General features: G+C 36.8%; 1 protein-coding gene across 1 annotated transcript in view; it reads left to right on the top strand.

The window, feature by feature from the left end:
* LOC149323952 (tubulin-specific chaperone A-like) overlaps nt 1–15,684 on the top strand; it is a 37,813-nt gene extending 22,129 nt beyond the window's left edge. Inside the window, exons 2-4 of the mRNA XM_089494564.1 lie at nt 7,831–7,936; nt 11,587–11,673; nt 15,360–15,684. Of these exons, the coding sequence (XP_089350690.1) occupies nt 7,831–7,936; nt 11,587–11,673; nt 15,360–15,440 (274 nt within the window). The 3' untranslated portion in view covers nt 15,441–15,684. The remainder of the gene's footprint in view (nt 1–7,830; nt 7,937–11,586; nt 11,674–15,359) is intronic.
* The last annotated feature ends 736 nt before the right edge of the window (nt 15,685–16,420 follow it).

Raw genomic sequence — 16,420 nt, 5'->3', positions numbered from 1 at the left:
AATACATTGTACTTTAGCATGTACAATACCATACAGCTGAACATTACACTTACTTAAAAGCTTTTTGTCTAACACTTTACAGCAGTGTGTTTTTTTTAAAGTTAGTCTATATGAAAGCTAAGTGCTCAAAATAGGCAGTGATGTTTCATTCTGAACATTATCTAAGACCCGTTAATATTTCTTAAATGTGCTAGTGTATCTCATTAAAATTGTATTCATACGAACAATACAAAGTTGTTTGTATGACTAAACATGCAGAGCTGTTAAATGTTTATTATAGATTATTCTGTGTTTGCTAACCAATTTTTAAAAATATATATATTTTAAAATATATTTAAGAAATAGTGTTAGAATGTTTAGCAAAACATTTTAATCCCACATGGATTAATTTGAATGTCTGCTTTAAAGGATTCATTGGACAGGATTTTCAGTCCCAGATTAAAATAGTTATATTCCATTAATTTACATGATGAAAGATTTCTTAATTCTGCATTTTTTTTCTCAGTGAAATTTCTTGGATTTTTCTCTTTAATGTTGACATAATGACATCCCTTGTTTGCAAGCAAATGAAATTGTTTTTCAAAGGTTGTAGATTTGCCTTTAGTATATTTTGTGTTTCTTGTATTAGCAGAAATTTGCAGAATCTGGATTTATTCATTTTCTTGTCACTGTACTATAATTGAGACTCATGAAATGAAAATGGGAGATTGTACCTGAAGAGGCACAAGAGCCTGGATGCCACCATAATCTCACTACTGGAACCTACATACATACACATCAGGTTTAATATGTATTTTTACTACCACTGTGGGCATACACAGTATATAGAGAACCTGATCATTGTTAGTCCATCAGAGAGTTGCAACATTAGTACTGTACTACTAAGAATATGTAAAGTGTATGGTGGTAAATAGAAATAAGCAGTCAAATTACAGTAGATCAGCAGTGTTTCTGTTTCAATTTCTGCATGTAAAGGCAGTGTAAAATAGTTACAGTTGTCCTGAGATACTGCTGCCTTCCTCTGCATTATCTCTAGCTTGCTAGTGCAGCTAGTTGGGCCTGGGTTCACTGACATTAGGCAATAATTTGTTGAATTACTATTAAAAAAACTAAATAAAATTTATGTAAAGGGATCTTGTAGTACAGTGGACCCTTGTTATTGTACCTTCAAAACTGAGAGAAAGAAATTGGTAGCATAAGTTCTCATAGACTTAAGTCTCTTTCATTAGATGCATGGCATAAAGTGCCTATGAACAGATCTTTGTAGCTATAAATGAGTTGGTTGCATGTGTGAATACCAGTAGAACTAAATAACTTAGTTAATCCACAAACTCTTTTCTTGTGCTTGCATGACTGCCTTGTTGGTGAGAGATTAACTGTCACTTATAAGATAGGGGGGGGGGGGGGAACCATGCATACCTGAGATCCAGGAAATCACATTGCTTAGGAGCACTGTTCAGCCTGCTGTGGCAACCTCTTCTAGGCTCAGAACTATACAATTCACAGTGGATTGGATGACCAGGAGATACAATCATCACATAAGACAATATAAAGTCATTTAAGGTGTACAAACTTTTAAAAAGATAAATAACACATCCCAATAAGAAACTCCTCTGTGTGCACATTAAAAGCTTGCTTAAACAAAAAGGTCTTTGTCTGCTGACAAAAGGAAAGCAGAGCTGGAGCCTATCCTAGCCTAGCCTCCTGAAGAAGGGAATCCCAGAGAGTGAAGCAGCCACTGAAAAGGCTCTCTCTCATGTCCCCATCAAGCAATGTCTTGATTTATTCAGAAATAAATAAATCAGAAGAAGTCTAGGAATTGAGAGGACAGCTATGAAAGAACTAGACAAGATCCTAAGGTGCAAAGATATAACACTGAACACTTAAGTTAGGATGATGCAAACCATATATTCATCCATCACAACATACAGATCTGAGAGCTAGACAGTAAATAAAGCTGAGAGAAAGAAAATCAACTCATTTGAGATGTGGTATTGGAGAAGAGTGCTGAGAATTCTGTGGACTGTCAAAAAGACAAATAAATGGCTTCTAGAACAGATCAAGCCTGAATTGTCCCTGGAAAACAGGATGACTAAATTGAGGCTGTCATACTTCAGCCACATCACGAGATGGCATGACTTATTAAAAATGACAAAGATGCTAGGAAAGGTGGAAGGCACTTGAAAGAGCGGAAGATGGTAGACTACATGCCAGATGGATAGTCTCAATCAAGGTGGTCATGGGTCTGAGCCTGGAGGATCTGAGCAGAGTGGCAGAGAATAGCTGGTCTTGGAGATGTCTCATTCACAAAGTTGCCATGAGTCAAGGTTGACTAAATCAACAACTAAATCATTTATAGTGTGATTTGAACTTGCCCCCTTTATAATAAATTATAAATAAATTAGGACAAAATATTGTTGCCATGAGTGTCAAAGGAAGTCCTATTTCAGAACCAGGGTTAGGTTCAGAACAAGGACTGGGGCTAAAATTAACATTTCTTAAGTTCTACATAGCAATTCTTATTATAATACTAATACTATATGTCATACAGTTGGCTCTCTTCTTCCACTAGTAGCTTGTCATCCGTGGATACAAGCATCCACGGATGGTTCCGCCCCATTCTTCCCAATGGCAACTCATGCGCACAAGCTGCACCAATGCGATTGCGCACACTTTGCACAGCCATTGGAAAGAACGGACTTGAGATTCCATGGATTTTGCTATGTGTGGGGGGGGGGGGGGGCTTCCAGAACAGAACCCCTTTGGATACAAAGGGCTAACTATACTCATTTAAATTTCAGTAATTGCTCATAGTCAAATTAAATAAGTGGAAGTATCTACCTACTCTTTCAGATGTATCTGTGCTATATGAACAGAAAATAGTAATTAACAATTTATCAGTGCCCATCTGGAATGACAATCCATACCACAAAACCTGAATTTTCTGTCATTTTAGAAAACAATCTCTGGTGCTGCTCCATTGGGAATCTATGAGAGACGTTTGTTTCCCGTAACTGGGAAACTGGGGCTAAACAATTGAATCACTTATGTTATTAAAGGTAGAGAGTTGTTTTCTCACTACCATAGCATCTAAATTCTTTTAAAAATCAGTATTTATATAAAGAAGAATTTTTAAAACTCCTATAGCATTATTAATAGTCTGTATAGTTAAGCTCCCAGATCATGGCCAACAATATGAATTATCTACACTGAGTCTTTCTATCTACTAAGGGATTTCGTATATTTTATTTATGAAATATGTAGGCAGCTTTTGAGCAGAAAACTGTTTACAATCATTTAAAATACTTTTAAAAATTAACTGCAGAATGAATACAGAAAAGGCCCTGATTGATAAGTAAAATATCAAGGCAGCAGAGCTATTTGTGGATTAATAGTTGTGCTGGCTAACATGGTTTCACATGGATTCATATGTCCATTCTGAATGCATCTAAGATCTTCTGTGCATGACTTGAAAACAGATTTCTTGTTATTTAAAGAATAACTTTGAAGAATAATGTGCTGTTTTATTAAGTTAAATTGTTTATTTTGAAAAAATATAAATGAGCCAGCATGAGTAATGTTGGTAATAGCACAAGATGACTATAGATACTTGTCATTAACTGCCATCAAGTCGAGTTTGACTTATGATGACCCTGTGAATGAGGGACCTCCAAGTAACATTGTCATCAACAACCCTGCTCAGGTCTTGCAGACTAAGAGTCATGGTTTCCTTCTTATATACATACATAATGCAGTCTTACTCTTTTACGCTGTCTTCTACTTTGTCAACATAATTGTCCTCCACTAAAGATAGTGACCAGTGTCTTCTCATGGTTTGGCCAAAGTATGATAGTCTGAGTTTAGTCTTCTTGGCTTCTAGGGAGAGTTCAGGCTTGATTTGTACTAGGACCCATTTATTTGTCTTTTTAGCAGTCCACAGTATCCATAGAACTTTCTCCAGCACCACATTTCAAATGAGTTGGTTTTCTTCTTATCAGCTCTTTTCACTGTTCAAGCATATGAGAGGTGCTGAAAAGTTCTCAGTCCAACCAAGAAGGCCCAACCTAGAGCCATGACATGCGCATGCTATCCCACATATTCACCTCAGAGTTTGATGCATTTGGCACATTGTTTCACAAGTTTCTTTAACCCTTCCAAAAAAATAATAATTCTGATATCTGGTCACTGAAATACTGCTCTGCTGCTGATATCACCTATGAATTATTTGAAAATTCTCTTCCTTTCAAACTCTTTTTAAGGTTTGGAAACAGTGAATAGTCAGCTACAGCAAGATTTGGTAGATAGGGTGGATGGTGTGTGCAATTCAAAGCAGGTAATCAATGGTGGGCTGTGAGGAGCTGTGAGGAGGTGCATTGTCTTGCAAAAAGAAAATACTTTTCTGAAGCTTCCTTCACTGTTTTCCCTTCAGTGCCTCCTTTGAATGGCTCAGCAAGTTAGGGTAGTTTTCTGCACTAAGTATTTGACCCATCTGAAGATAGTCATGAAAATACCTTCCTTATCCTAAAAGAACTGTGGCCATGACCTTTCCTGCTGACCTTTGAGTCTTGGAATTTTTTTTTTTTTTGCTATAGGGAAGCCAAATGCTGCTGCTGCAAAGACTGTTGTTTGGGCTCTGGTTTATAATGATGTAACCATGTTTCATCAGCTGTGATGAGTCATTCCAAAAACAGCACTAGATTGCTTTAAAAGCTGCAACTTGGAGGTATCCACTGGACCTGTGGTTACTGGAGTCCCTTGTGTCCCCTTTCTTGGGATTGGAATGTATATTGAGCATTTCCAATCTGTGGGTCATTGATTTGTTTTCCCTTTTTGTTGACAGATTTTATTTAGAACTAGAGTAGATTCTTTCTCTTTAGCCTGAAGCCTGTACAGCCCGCCCTTGCTTTACGCGGGGGATCTGTTCCAGACTCCCCCGCGTAAAGCAAATACCACACATGCTCAAGTCCCATTTAACTGAATGGGGCTCGTGCATGCAGCGGCATGACGGACGCTCTGCCCCTTGCAGTTTTCAACGTATGCTGAAAACCGCATATATCGCACCCGTATATGACGCAGGCGCACTGTATAACCTAAAAGTACCAGATCTTGTCTCATATTGAAAGCTAAGCAGGGTCAGCCTCCACTTAACTTTCTAAATCTGTAGGTTCATCTTCACATGGTTCTTCCATGAATGAATGAATCTGTCATGTGTTCATCTCCCATATATTGTTTTTCAGTATATTGTTTCCATCTTTTATTCCTGCATGGCCATGTAATGTGTTCCACTGCTGGCTGTAGAGCTTCCCTCATTCTTGGTTTAAATTTCCCTTTGATTCATCAGATCTTGTGAAATAGTTCTCTTGTTCTTCTTTTTTGTTGTTGTTGTCAACTTCTATTTGTCTGCACTGATTATTATAGTAGTTCTCTTTGTTCCTGCACACAAGTAGCTGAACAGTTGCATTCAGGGTTCTGACCCTATTTCTTTCTCCTTTTACTTTTGCTTCTCATCTGTCCTAACTATTTGAAGAGTTTCATCAGTCATCCATTGAGGCTTCTCTTTCTTTTTGGGTACAGATAGTGCCTTTTTGCATTCCTCTGTGATAATGTTCTTAGATTCAGTCTAGACTTCTTCTGACTCTCTGTTGATTAGGCTTAATAATGAAAATCCATTTTTTATGTTATCTTTAAATTCTGTGGAGACTAGTGAGCCTCAGTAACAGAATCAAAATGATATATAGAAATGGAATTGCTTGTGCTGAATGTTTTGCCTAAAGTAATGTGTGTGTTTTTGCTGAAATATGGGAAGAAGGGCTCAGAGAGGATATATTGGATCCTGGTCCAATTCGGAGGATTTTAGGATAATGATATACTGCAAGTGAAAGAATCTTAAGGAAGAGCAAGTGTTTGGGATGCAAAAGTGTGACAAACTAGAGTGAAAAGGAGGGAGATTTGGCCAAAGAGAGAAATAATTCATTAATGTTGAGGAAGCACATCAGATTGACTAAGCATACATATATTTTAGCTGTGCATACATTCTTGATGCACCTAGGTTATAATGAATGTGTTGACTTTTGAAGACAATATAGCCTAGGACAGACGTAAGCACAATACTCTAATGCGCTTTTCTGATTTCTGACTGCCATCAAAGGTGTGCTACAACACTTTGCCCATCATCAAAAGAAAGCAGAACACAAAGCATAACTTTAGAAGGCTAAAAGATGTTATTGTTAGTTAGTGAAATATGGATAATGTAGTGGATAGAAAGCATTTTGGGCCATTCTTGCCTGAGCATGAAGGTTCAGCAGCATAGTTGAAGTATGACCTTGGAAGGTGTTCAGAAGCTACAGCTAATGTGTATGTTAAAAACCATATATAATTGGTCTTACAAAAACTGCACTGGCTTCCATCTTGCTTCTGAACTGCATTCAAGCTGCTGGTTTTGACCTTCAAAAGGCTAAATAAGTTCAGCTGAACATGCGAGAAAGATTGCCTCCCCCATATGAACATGCTTCAGATCTGAGATCTCAACAGAGACTCTGCTGTGCATCCCACTACCTGTGAGGATAGGTTGATGGCTACATATCAGGGGGCTTTCCATCTGTGGACCTCCCTGCCAAGAGAAGTCAAGATGGCTCCATTCTCTTTGAATTTCTAGCACACTACAAAGACTGTGTTGTTTTTTATGGACTTCAGTCCTTAAAACTGGAATGACTTCTCTAGCTATATTAACTTTCTGTGGTTTTAAAACAATTTAAGGAGTTTTAGTCTGTGATTTTAAATGTTTTATTTTCATATTTCATATTATATATATATATTGCATTGCTTTGGGGGCCCTGGTGGTTGAGAGATAAGAGAAAAATTTGCTTCCAAGACCTTCCCCTCTCCCATGTGTATCAACATTCATGGATGCTCAAGTCTCATTATATACTAAATGGTGTCCCTTATATAAAATGGCAAAATCAAGGTTTGCTTTTTTGGATTTTTTTTTTTTTTAAATCAAGCCATGAATAGTTGAATCAATCTGAGGACCTCCCTGCCACAGCGATGATTATAACCAAGATTGGAACAAGCAAGAGAACTGAGCACTATCTATTTGCATTTACTTTAGACTTGGATGCTAGATACTTTATAAAGAACTATATATACTCGACTATAAGTCAACCTCATGTATAAGTCAAAGTCAGGTTTTGGGGCCAAAATTATGGATTTTGATATGACCTGTGGATAAATTGAGGGTAAAACTTAGCAGCATGTAACAAAGGATGTAAAGAATGAAGCAAAGAAAAACAATGCTAAAGATCTTTTAAAAATTTGACAGGCATAACTGTTTGTTTTCACCCTAAAGGCTGGATAGATGAGATAGTAGAGGGGTGCTCTGAGAAGAGATTAAGCTCTCACCTTTCAACAGGGTATGGTTTCTTTTTTTGATAAGAGTTAAAGTACAGTACTTACATTAACCTGTGGATAAATCAATCCAGGCTTTTTGAGTCAATTTTTGACTAAAGTTTCTAGACTTATATATGAGTATATACAGTATTTTAGACAACTTTTAGACTCAGAAACACCACAGAGGAAGATGATAGCTTGGATTCAAAGAGCTAGTTCTGGTTAAGTGGACTTCAGACTTTCTCAAACAGACCTCTCCATGAGGTATAGCAGCCTTTTTTTTTTCTAGAACTTAGAACTGATTCAAAAACAGTTCATGATACATTTAAAATAATTCAAATAATGTAAGTGATGTACATGGAGTGGCTTCTTTATTTTGAAGTTGTTCCATGCATAATTTTTCAGTTAGTAAAACTTTAAAATATTCAACCTTTTTCTGTACAGGTTGGCAAAGGAAAAGGTTATGTATGAAATGGAAGTAAAACAGCAAGAAGAAAAGATTGAAAAAATGAAAACTGAAGATCCTGATGACTATTCAATAAAAAAGCAGGTAAGGAATCCCCTTGCTTATTCTTATGTTACTGATTTCTACATTTTTACAAGAAGTCTTGTAGTAATTCCAAGATTTCTCCCCTCTAAAAAATTATCTGATTTTAAATGCATCTATTGTAATAGAACAGGACAGAACAAAACTTGCCTTATGGTCTTATATACATATATTGGTTGAGTTCAAATTTCACGGTAAGTCATGGTTTTTTAAGATCACGCCCACTCATGTCAAGAATGGCTCAACAAGCTAAGGCTTTTCCTCCATGATTTGTTTATCATGGCATGTGGTTAAGACACAGAAGTGTAACCCTAAACCCAAACTGAAAGTTGTAGAACAAAAAAGTCTAGGGGGAAAAAAGGAACAATGATCATAAAATAGCAAAAGTTTTATTGGAAGCAAACTAGAAAAGTTGTATAAAAAATGGGAGGGATAGGTAAAATATAGTCAATCCTGCAGACAGACAAAAATGCTGTGGTCTGTGTGCAGAGCCCAAAGATAAAATCAAAAGCTTAGCTTTTTATCCAGTTTTTCTAGTTTGCTTCCAATAAAACTTTTGCTATTTTATGATCATTGTTCCTTTTTTCCCCTATCATGGCATGTGGGCCTGACAGGAGCAGACCATGTGCTTTGCTTCTTTCTTGACATGTTAGAAGACCATAAAACAGCCATAGATTTTTTTTTCTGGCTTCTCAGGGGAGGGACAAGCAAAAGCTCAGCCTACTGTCAGGTCAGCAATACACAGTAAATAATCCTTAGAATAGCAGAAATAATTAGCCAGCATACACCAACATGCTGGCTTATTCTTGCAGGCTAAAATTCTGTTACATTCCAGCTTCACTAGATGTTTGGATGTATTAATTATCTGAGTTTTTAGGTGAGTATTCAAACTAAAGTTTATTCATCACTACTTTGATTGAAAGTCTCCTTCCTCTAGAGAAAGGAATTAAGCTCCTAGAGAAAGGAATTAAGATTTCACTCAGCCTGTAGGACAGAATGTTTGCTGTAGTTGTGTGCCTTCAAGTCATTTCTGACTTTTGGCCTTTGCCTTCTTCTAAAGCAGAGAGCATGTGATTTGCCCAGGTTCACCAGTGGGGTTCTATAGCTGAGCAGGAATTCAAACCCTGGTCTCCCGAATTGTAGTTCAATGCTCAAAGCATTACACCATGCTGGATCTCAGTCTAAAATGTACACCCTGGCTTTTGGTGTAAAAATGATGGTCTACATAGTTTATTCTAGAAATACTAATAGTTGAGCATAAAAGTGAAATATGCTGATGTCGGTGTTCTGAAATAAATGTTCAGAATTGAAATTGTGTCCACAAATTGTATTTTATGTAGAGAGTGATTTGCCTTAGATAACAGTGCCCATGTTTTTTATGATTTAAGGAGAGTAACACATGTGGGAATGGTGCTGTTTGTGGTTGGTTCTATTTAATTAATATGTTTTGTATGTTGTTGTGAATTGTGAACATATTGTAATTTTCTTATTGTGAATGTTTAGCTGTGTTTTAATGCTTTGAGTCTTGAACTAGGAAAAAAAGGAGACGTAGCAGTAATAATGAATGTAGCATATGAACATAAGCTAGACCAGGTTATCTTGGCCTATAGATAAAAATGTGAGACTTCATGAGAGCCTTTAATTTTGTCCTTAAGCCAATTTTAAAGTTGACATGCACGAGGCACTGAGCATTCTGAGTAATAATCCCAAATCTTTGACACTGCCAATGAACTGATCTTTGCCTCTGCAGCTTTGGGCATTTATGTGTATCTTAAAATACTTTCTCATCAAGGGTGCCTTTCATTCATAGGTTGGTGGAACAGCTTCATAAGTAATTCTGGACTGTTTTCCTGATACATTTACATATAGTTTATACCTTTTTTTATACCTACTGTTTATACTTACTGTTACTTCTGTACATTTCTAGGGGACATAGCTTTAAAAAGTACTTTAGAAATATTTTTAAAATATCTTGTATAGCATGGAAGTGTAAACTGTCACCTAAAAATCTGTTCCCTCTTTTACTTAAAAAGTGCAGTTTTTAGTGCATGTATATGCACATCCAGTAAAAACAGTCTAATATACAAAGTTTTGTTTTGTATATTGGACCTTTGAAAACAGACATTTATTTCACATTTAGTGCTCATGTCCCAAATAGAGAATTGATTTATAACCATTGATTATAGTGGCTTGTGAGCTCTTTAGTGCATTCTGTGTGGAACCAGGCTACAGGAAAGTGGAACCACCCATAAAAATCTCCTGCTAGAGGAAGGAGACTTAATGAATTTTCACCATTTCCCCTTCCCCCAGTACCTCTTGAGAAACTGTTGCAGACAGTGACTGCAGTGACTCTGCAGAGAGCTTGAGTGGTGGTCTTTGGGGATGCATGGGAAATTTGGAGGAGGATCTGTAAAAATTGCTTCCACTGTTTGAACAGAAGGAACCTATTTAATCACAGAAGGCCAAGTCTGGCTATTGTGCGCCTTCAAATTGTTTCCTACTTATGGTGACTCTAAGGTGAATATTCCATCCCATTGTCTTGATTCTTGAATTCCAGCCAGCACTCGAAACATTTAATATATTTGTATAACCCATTTTTATACAACTTTTAAAAATTACCCATCTTGTGTATTATCCATTGTAGAATGAGAGAAGAACAACATATTAAAATAATAAACATTCAAAGTGGGAGTTTCTAGTGGCTGGAATGGGTAATTTGTCTTGGTGCATTCTGATCTTCGCTGCATGTAGGACGTGTTACTCTGCCTACTTGACTGCCGTACCCAGTCCACATTGTTTTCATGGCTATAGACACTTGCAGTTGTGCACACTGAATCTTGTTAATAGTTTTATGTATTATCATTTCAGTAAGAATCTTCATGCTTAACAGATTAGCTAATTGATTTTCATTTCTGTCCTGGCTGGATGTATTATGGAATCAGCTGTTTACACCACCTTTTCATTGTGTGAATTTGTGTGCTAAAAATATTCCAAGAAATAAAATAGGATGAGTTTGTGTGCAATTACAAAATTGTCTCCTGAAGATGTATGCAAGATGTTCAAATTCAGTGGGGTGCCAGATCGGTAATTTTGTTCAAAAAGCATGGTGAGAATAATCTGTCTCCTAAAATGAAGCGCAGGGATGAGTAATAACTTTTTATGCATGATGAGCATCAAAAATATGACCCTGCTGGTCCTTGCTTTTCATTTTTCTTTACCTTTCTCTTTTAGTCAGAACCTCCTGCAGTGAGCATACAATGTGATCAATAACTCAATAACTTTTTTCATGCAGTAATTATCTCTGTGTGGTATTATCTGAACACTGTTTTTATTTATTACCCAAAAGATGCAGGAGATATTTATATAACCAGCTGATCCCATTTTGGACGAAGCTGTTTGTGACAGCAGGGGAAATAGTTTATATTAAATAGTTTTTTAAAAACAAATATTTCATGGGAAGCTTTTTAACAGTTCTTGGTTTGGTTATCAGACAAGGATTCTCAGGTACTGTGTCTTTAATAAAATAATATTGTTCTATATGTATGAGCATACACTCCAGTGTGCATGCATGGTTTTTAAACAGCTAGTGTAAAGAGTGAAGTTGTGTTTTAGTGCTGAGGAGTTTGTGTATTTCATGAGCTTCCATTTTACAGACTGAGGTCTTGCAAGAATCTCGAATGATGGTTCCAGATTGCCAGCGCAGATTAGAAGCCGCACATGCCGATCTTGCTCAGCTATTAGTAAGTACTGAAGAAAAAAATCTGTGGGGCTATCAAGTGAATATAACTGCAATGTCCCTTAGTCAAAATTCCAAAATCCAAAGTACTCCACAACTTAAAATATTTTGAGCAATAGCACAATTAATATCGTATATACTTGTACTGCATTTGTGAGCCTGGAGAGAGACGCAAAGATCTGCGAAATTGCAAGAATTCATACCTCCTCTTATTTCACAGATCCTCAATCTTTCTCCAGCCTAATTGTGTCTCATTATGTATATGCAAATACAGATATCCCAAAATTCAAGATACGGAACATTTCGAGTCCCGAGCATTTCAGATGAAGGATACTCAACCTGTAATTTTACTTTTATCAAGTTGAAATTTAGAAAATCAGCCTATATATATATAGATATATCCTTGTTAACAGGACTTCAGCTTAGATGTCTTTCTCCAATACCAAAGAAGCTATGAAAAATTTGAAATCTGTCACTCATTATCCAAGGTCCTTTTTTATTTAAAAAAAAAAAAAAAACCTTCCTTTTATAGCAGGAGTGGGCAGTCCTCCCCTTAACTGCCTTCAAGCATCATTTCCCCATTGTGTGCCAGCTTACCTAATTTTTTCTTCTGAGTCCCTCTCAAAATGATGGCCAGAAGTGACATTGCATCACTTCCAGCTGTTATTATGGTAGTGACTCTAGTGAAAATTGAGGTATTTGAGCGGGTTCTGAGGGTGGAGGGTATTTCAGTGATTTCAGGAACTTACTATTTTTTTAATGGAGGGATCTGGCTGCACCTTCCCTACTCCAAACAAAAATAGCCTTTACCTCCAAATTTCCATCCACATAAATGTAAAAACATCTCACAATTAATCAACAAAAGTTTGGCAAAAAAACCCCACTGTTTTAATATATGTTTAAACCAATTAAAACTTGCAGTTTTAAATGGCTCTTTGGCTGATATAGATGTAAAACTAATCATTTCAGACATGTCAGGGCAAACCCAGGTGTGAATTCTCTCTTAGCCCTGAAGCCATGCACTAATCCATCTCTCTCAGCTTAGTTATCATCACATGGTTGTTGTAACACTGAAAGCCATGTTGTAAGGATGTGAGAAAAAAGTTATGTATATACCTTGTGAATCTGCTACAGTTGGAGTAAATAAAAGCACAGCCAGTGGCTTCACTTGCTTATGGGTTGTGTCCAGCTTCTCTTCAATGCTCCTACATTCCTGGTAGCCTGAAGTTTGGTATCAGAATCCAGTTAAAAAGGGACCTAAAGTATATAAGTTGACAGTGCCAGTGTAACTTGTTACCAAAGTCAGAAATTGCCATGTGGAGTTAACACTGGGTAGGTGTACTCTGGGCCTTGATATATAATAGTTTATTGGCCTAATCAATTAATGACAGACTGTACAAGTGATACACTTATTTATTACACTAATTTGAATAGTACAATAAAACAGAAAACCCACAGTTTATATTATTGTAATGTCACGTACATGATGTATTAGTGTCTGAATTCAGCTTTTACTATTCAGCTGCACTAGATGGATAGTGAGGATAAATGTATTCTTTTGTTACACTATTTCTGCTGTGTTCTGTCTTCTCCAAATAATTCCCTAAGCAGCTTAATAACATGAAATTAAGACGGTCATAATGTATTTCTTAAATGTCTGAATTAAAAAGGGAGTAACTATAATTTGGTTTATTTCATTATCTTGATATTCTACTCTTCTTTATAGAATACTTGAGTGGACTAATTTCGGTCATCAACCATAAAGGAAACATTTTCATCTTTAAAATAAATATTTGTACTAAAACCTATCACCAATACACCATAAATAATTGGCTGAGGTCACAAGTATGATGAAATAAATATCCAGAAAAAATTATGAAGTGTCCTGGATCCAGTCAAAGACCTGTCCTGCTTCCCCCAGTGGTGAATAGAATGCTACTGGAAAGCCCACAAGCAGCATGTGAACACCATAGTACTTCCTACTCCTGGTGTCCCCCTGCAGCTGCTATTTAGACACATGCATTTTCTGATCCTGGGTGTGAATTACCATTTGTCATGACTACTTATAGGTACCGATAGGCTTATGCGCTTTCATTTTATCTAGTCCATTTTCAAAACAATTTTAAAGTGGTGGCCATCATCTTGTGACACTGAATTCCATCGTTTTTCTCTGTGGTGCTTAGAGGTACTTTCCCTTGTCTCCTTGGAATCAGATGCAAATAAAAAATGGAGTTGGGTGTTACCTGCTTATTGGAATGCATTCCAGAACATTAGACCTCTCCCAGCAGTTTGAGGTAGATGTTAAATGACATGAAAGGCAAGGCAGACACCTTTGAGAAACCATAGACCAGCAACCATGTGATTATCTTCTGGCCTGCTGCAGAATTTTTTCTTCAAAATTTGCCCCAGCCAGGAGGCCTAGAATACCATCGTTGACAGTACTGAAACCTGCTGAGAACAATTTTAGCCATCTCTGCCCCCAGCCTGGTCCAGGCAAAGGTCACCCATCCCATGAGCAACCAGACTGAAATTGCTATAGCTAATTCATGTTACCCAGAAATCTCTTCTGTTGAATTATCATTTTCTTCTACTGGACGTTTTTACTCTATATTTTTCTGTTGCTGCACAAAGTTGGGCAATTTTGTTTGTGTCTATTCTTTTTCATGGATGCAAACATATTTTTCAGTGGCTTGTATTGGGCACCTACAGATGGAAGTTAAATTTTAATGACAAAAGTTTGTGTCTTCCTAATACGTCTAAACAGTGTTAGGAGAGGGATTGATCTCTCAAAGAATTCACCTAAAAATAATTCTAGTTCTTAATTACAGTCATTTTGCTTGCAGCTATTTTGAACCCAATGTCTTTCTTCCAAAATACTCCTTTGAATGGGAGAAACTACCAGAAAAAAAGTTCAGAAAAACTCCAGATGGCTCTATTTATTTTTCATGATTCATGTATTTTGGGAGTGCAGTCAAAGGAGACATAGGATTTATATTAGTGGTGGTGAATGTGTGGGCTCCAGGCAACCCCAGCCACCTTTTTGTGTCCCCAGAACTCCCCATACTTTCCAAAAGTGGCCAATTTCAAGGATTTTTGCCTGCAAATTACCCTCAAATGTATCAACTTACATTCGTTCTCCTCTTATAGCCCCCAACATTGCCTGAGATATCCTGGTTAATGCTCAAGACAGTCACATGGCACCTTGGAAATTATTTGTGGGTGATTTCTTGCCTGGAAATCATAACAAAAGCTTCTGTGCAATCCACAAACTGAGTGCTTTGCATCCTTTCTCCCTCAACAAACCCTAAAAATCCCAAAGGCTCCCAACTGGTCTGACAGCATTCTGGAAGTGTCATGATATCACTTCCAGTGAACCCCCAACTTGTTGAATGAAGAAAAGGTACCTCTTAACACTTCAGTGGAGAATTGATTTGTTTTATGTAGGAAGTGTTTATTAAAAAGCAAGGGTGGAATCATGCAGCCCTCCAGATGTTGTTGGATTGCAATTCCTAGTAGCCCTAGCCAGTGTTGATGAATGGTGAAATTTTCAATCCAATAACACCCAGAGGGCCAGTTGATTCCTACACCTGCCTTACAGGATGATTACATATGCAATGGTTTTAAGGGGAAGAGATGGATTCTGTAGTTTTAAAAACAGTGAAATCTTTTTTCTAATTTGTTTCATTTCAGGAAAATGAAAAAGAGTTGGAAGAAACTGTTGAATATAAAGATGCATTCTCAGTACTGGAGTCAATAAAGCTAGATGCCTAGATTGTGTTTTTGCTACTTTATGTATACCTTGGTATTGGGTCCATTTCCCACTCTTTACTAATGTTTGGCCATTGCTGTATTTATTTGAGTAGCCTATATGATGATGTGCTAAAACTGTTTTATTCCATTTGAACAAACCTAGCCCTAATATATCTTCAACATAGCTGGAAACATTTTATTAAAAGCTGTATAATCAGAAAACAGGCTATAAATGAAAATAAATAAATAAAAGCAAACAAATAGAGCGTTTTTTGTTTTGTTTTTTGTATGATTACTAATTCGAAACACACAAATGGTAGCCTTGTTTAACCCTAAGGAAATCATACTAGTGTGTCTGCCCAAAATAATTAAATGCAGGTGGTACAGCAAGAAGTGGGTCCCTACTGGCAGTGGCAACTGTTATAATTTTGTAGTGTGCAGAGAGTCAAGATTGGCCATTCCTCTAGATAATTTGCCTTCATATGTCAGTTTTTCTGCAGTGGCTAATATTAAATGTGTACATACACGTTATGGATCAAATATGCTGTTTTTGATTTCCCAGTTGCATGCAATTTTCATGCGTGTGGCAGTAGCAGAAACACAAGATCTCTATGTATTTAAAAGTATTTTATTCAACTGAAAATGTCTTCATTGACTTATTAAATGCATATGCTGCCCCTCAGGGCAGTTAGCAGTCATAAAAACTAAAGGCAATCAATAACATAATAGCCAAAACAATAATGCAGCCATTTCAGCATTAAAATGGTAGGATACTAAAAACCAGCCATAGAACTGATAATGAAATCAACCAATTAAAGATGAAATACCTGCTTTAAGAGAAGGATCTCAGAATGGTGTCAAAATGTGTCTAGCAAGGACATTCCATGGATAATAGTGGTAGTTTACTACCTAGAAAGATCATGTCCGATATCTGTCCATTTCACTATTCTCTTCTAAATGGAGAAGCCTGTGAAAAATGTTCTCAAAGTAACATATTGAAG

This window comes from Sceloporus occidentalis, unplaced genomic scaffold (genome assembly GCF_023333645.1).
Source record: "Sceloporus occidentalis isolate IW3139 unplaced genomic scaffold, rSceOcc1.0.p SCAF_1, whole genome shotgun sequence".
Taxonomy (NCBI): Eukaryota; Metazoa; Chordata; class Lepidosauria; order Squamata; family Phrynosomatidae; genus Sceloporus; species Sceloporus occidentalis.
The sequence above is the reverse complement of the archived record's forward strand: the minus strand, read 5'-3'. Positions and strand labels throughout refer to the sequence as shown.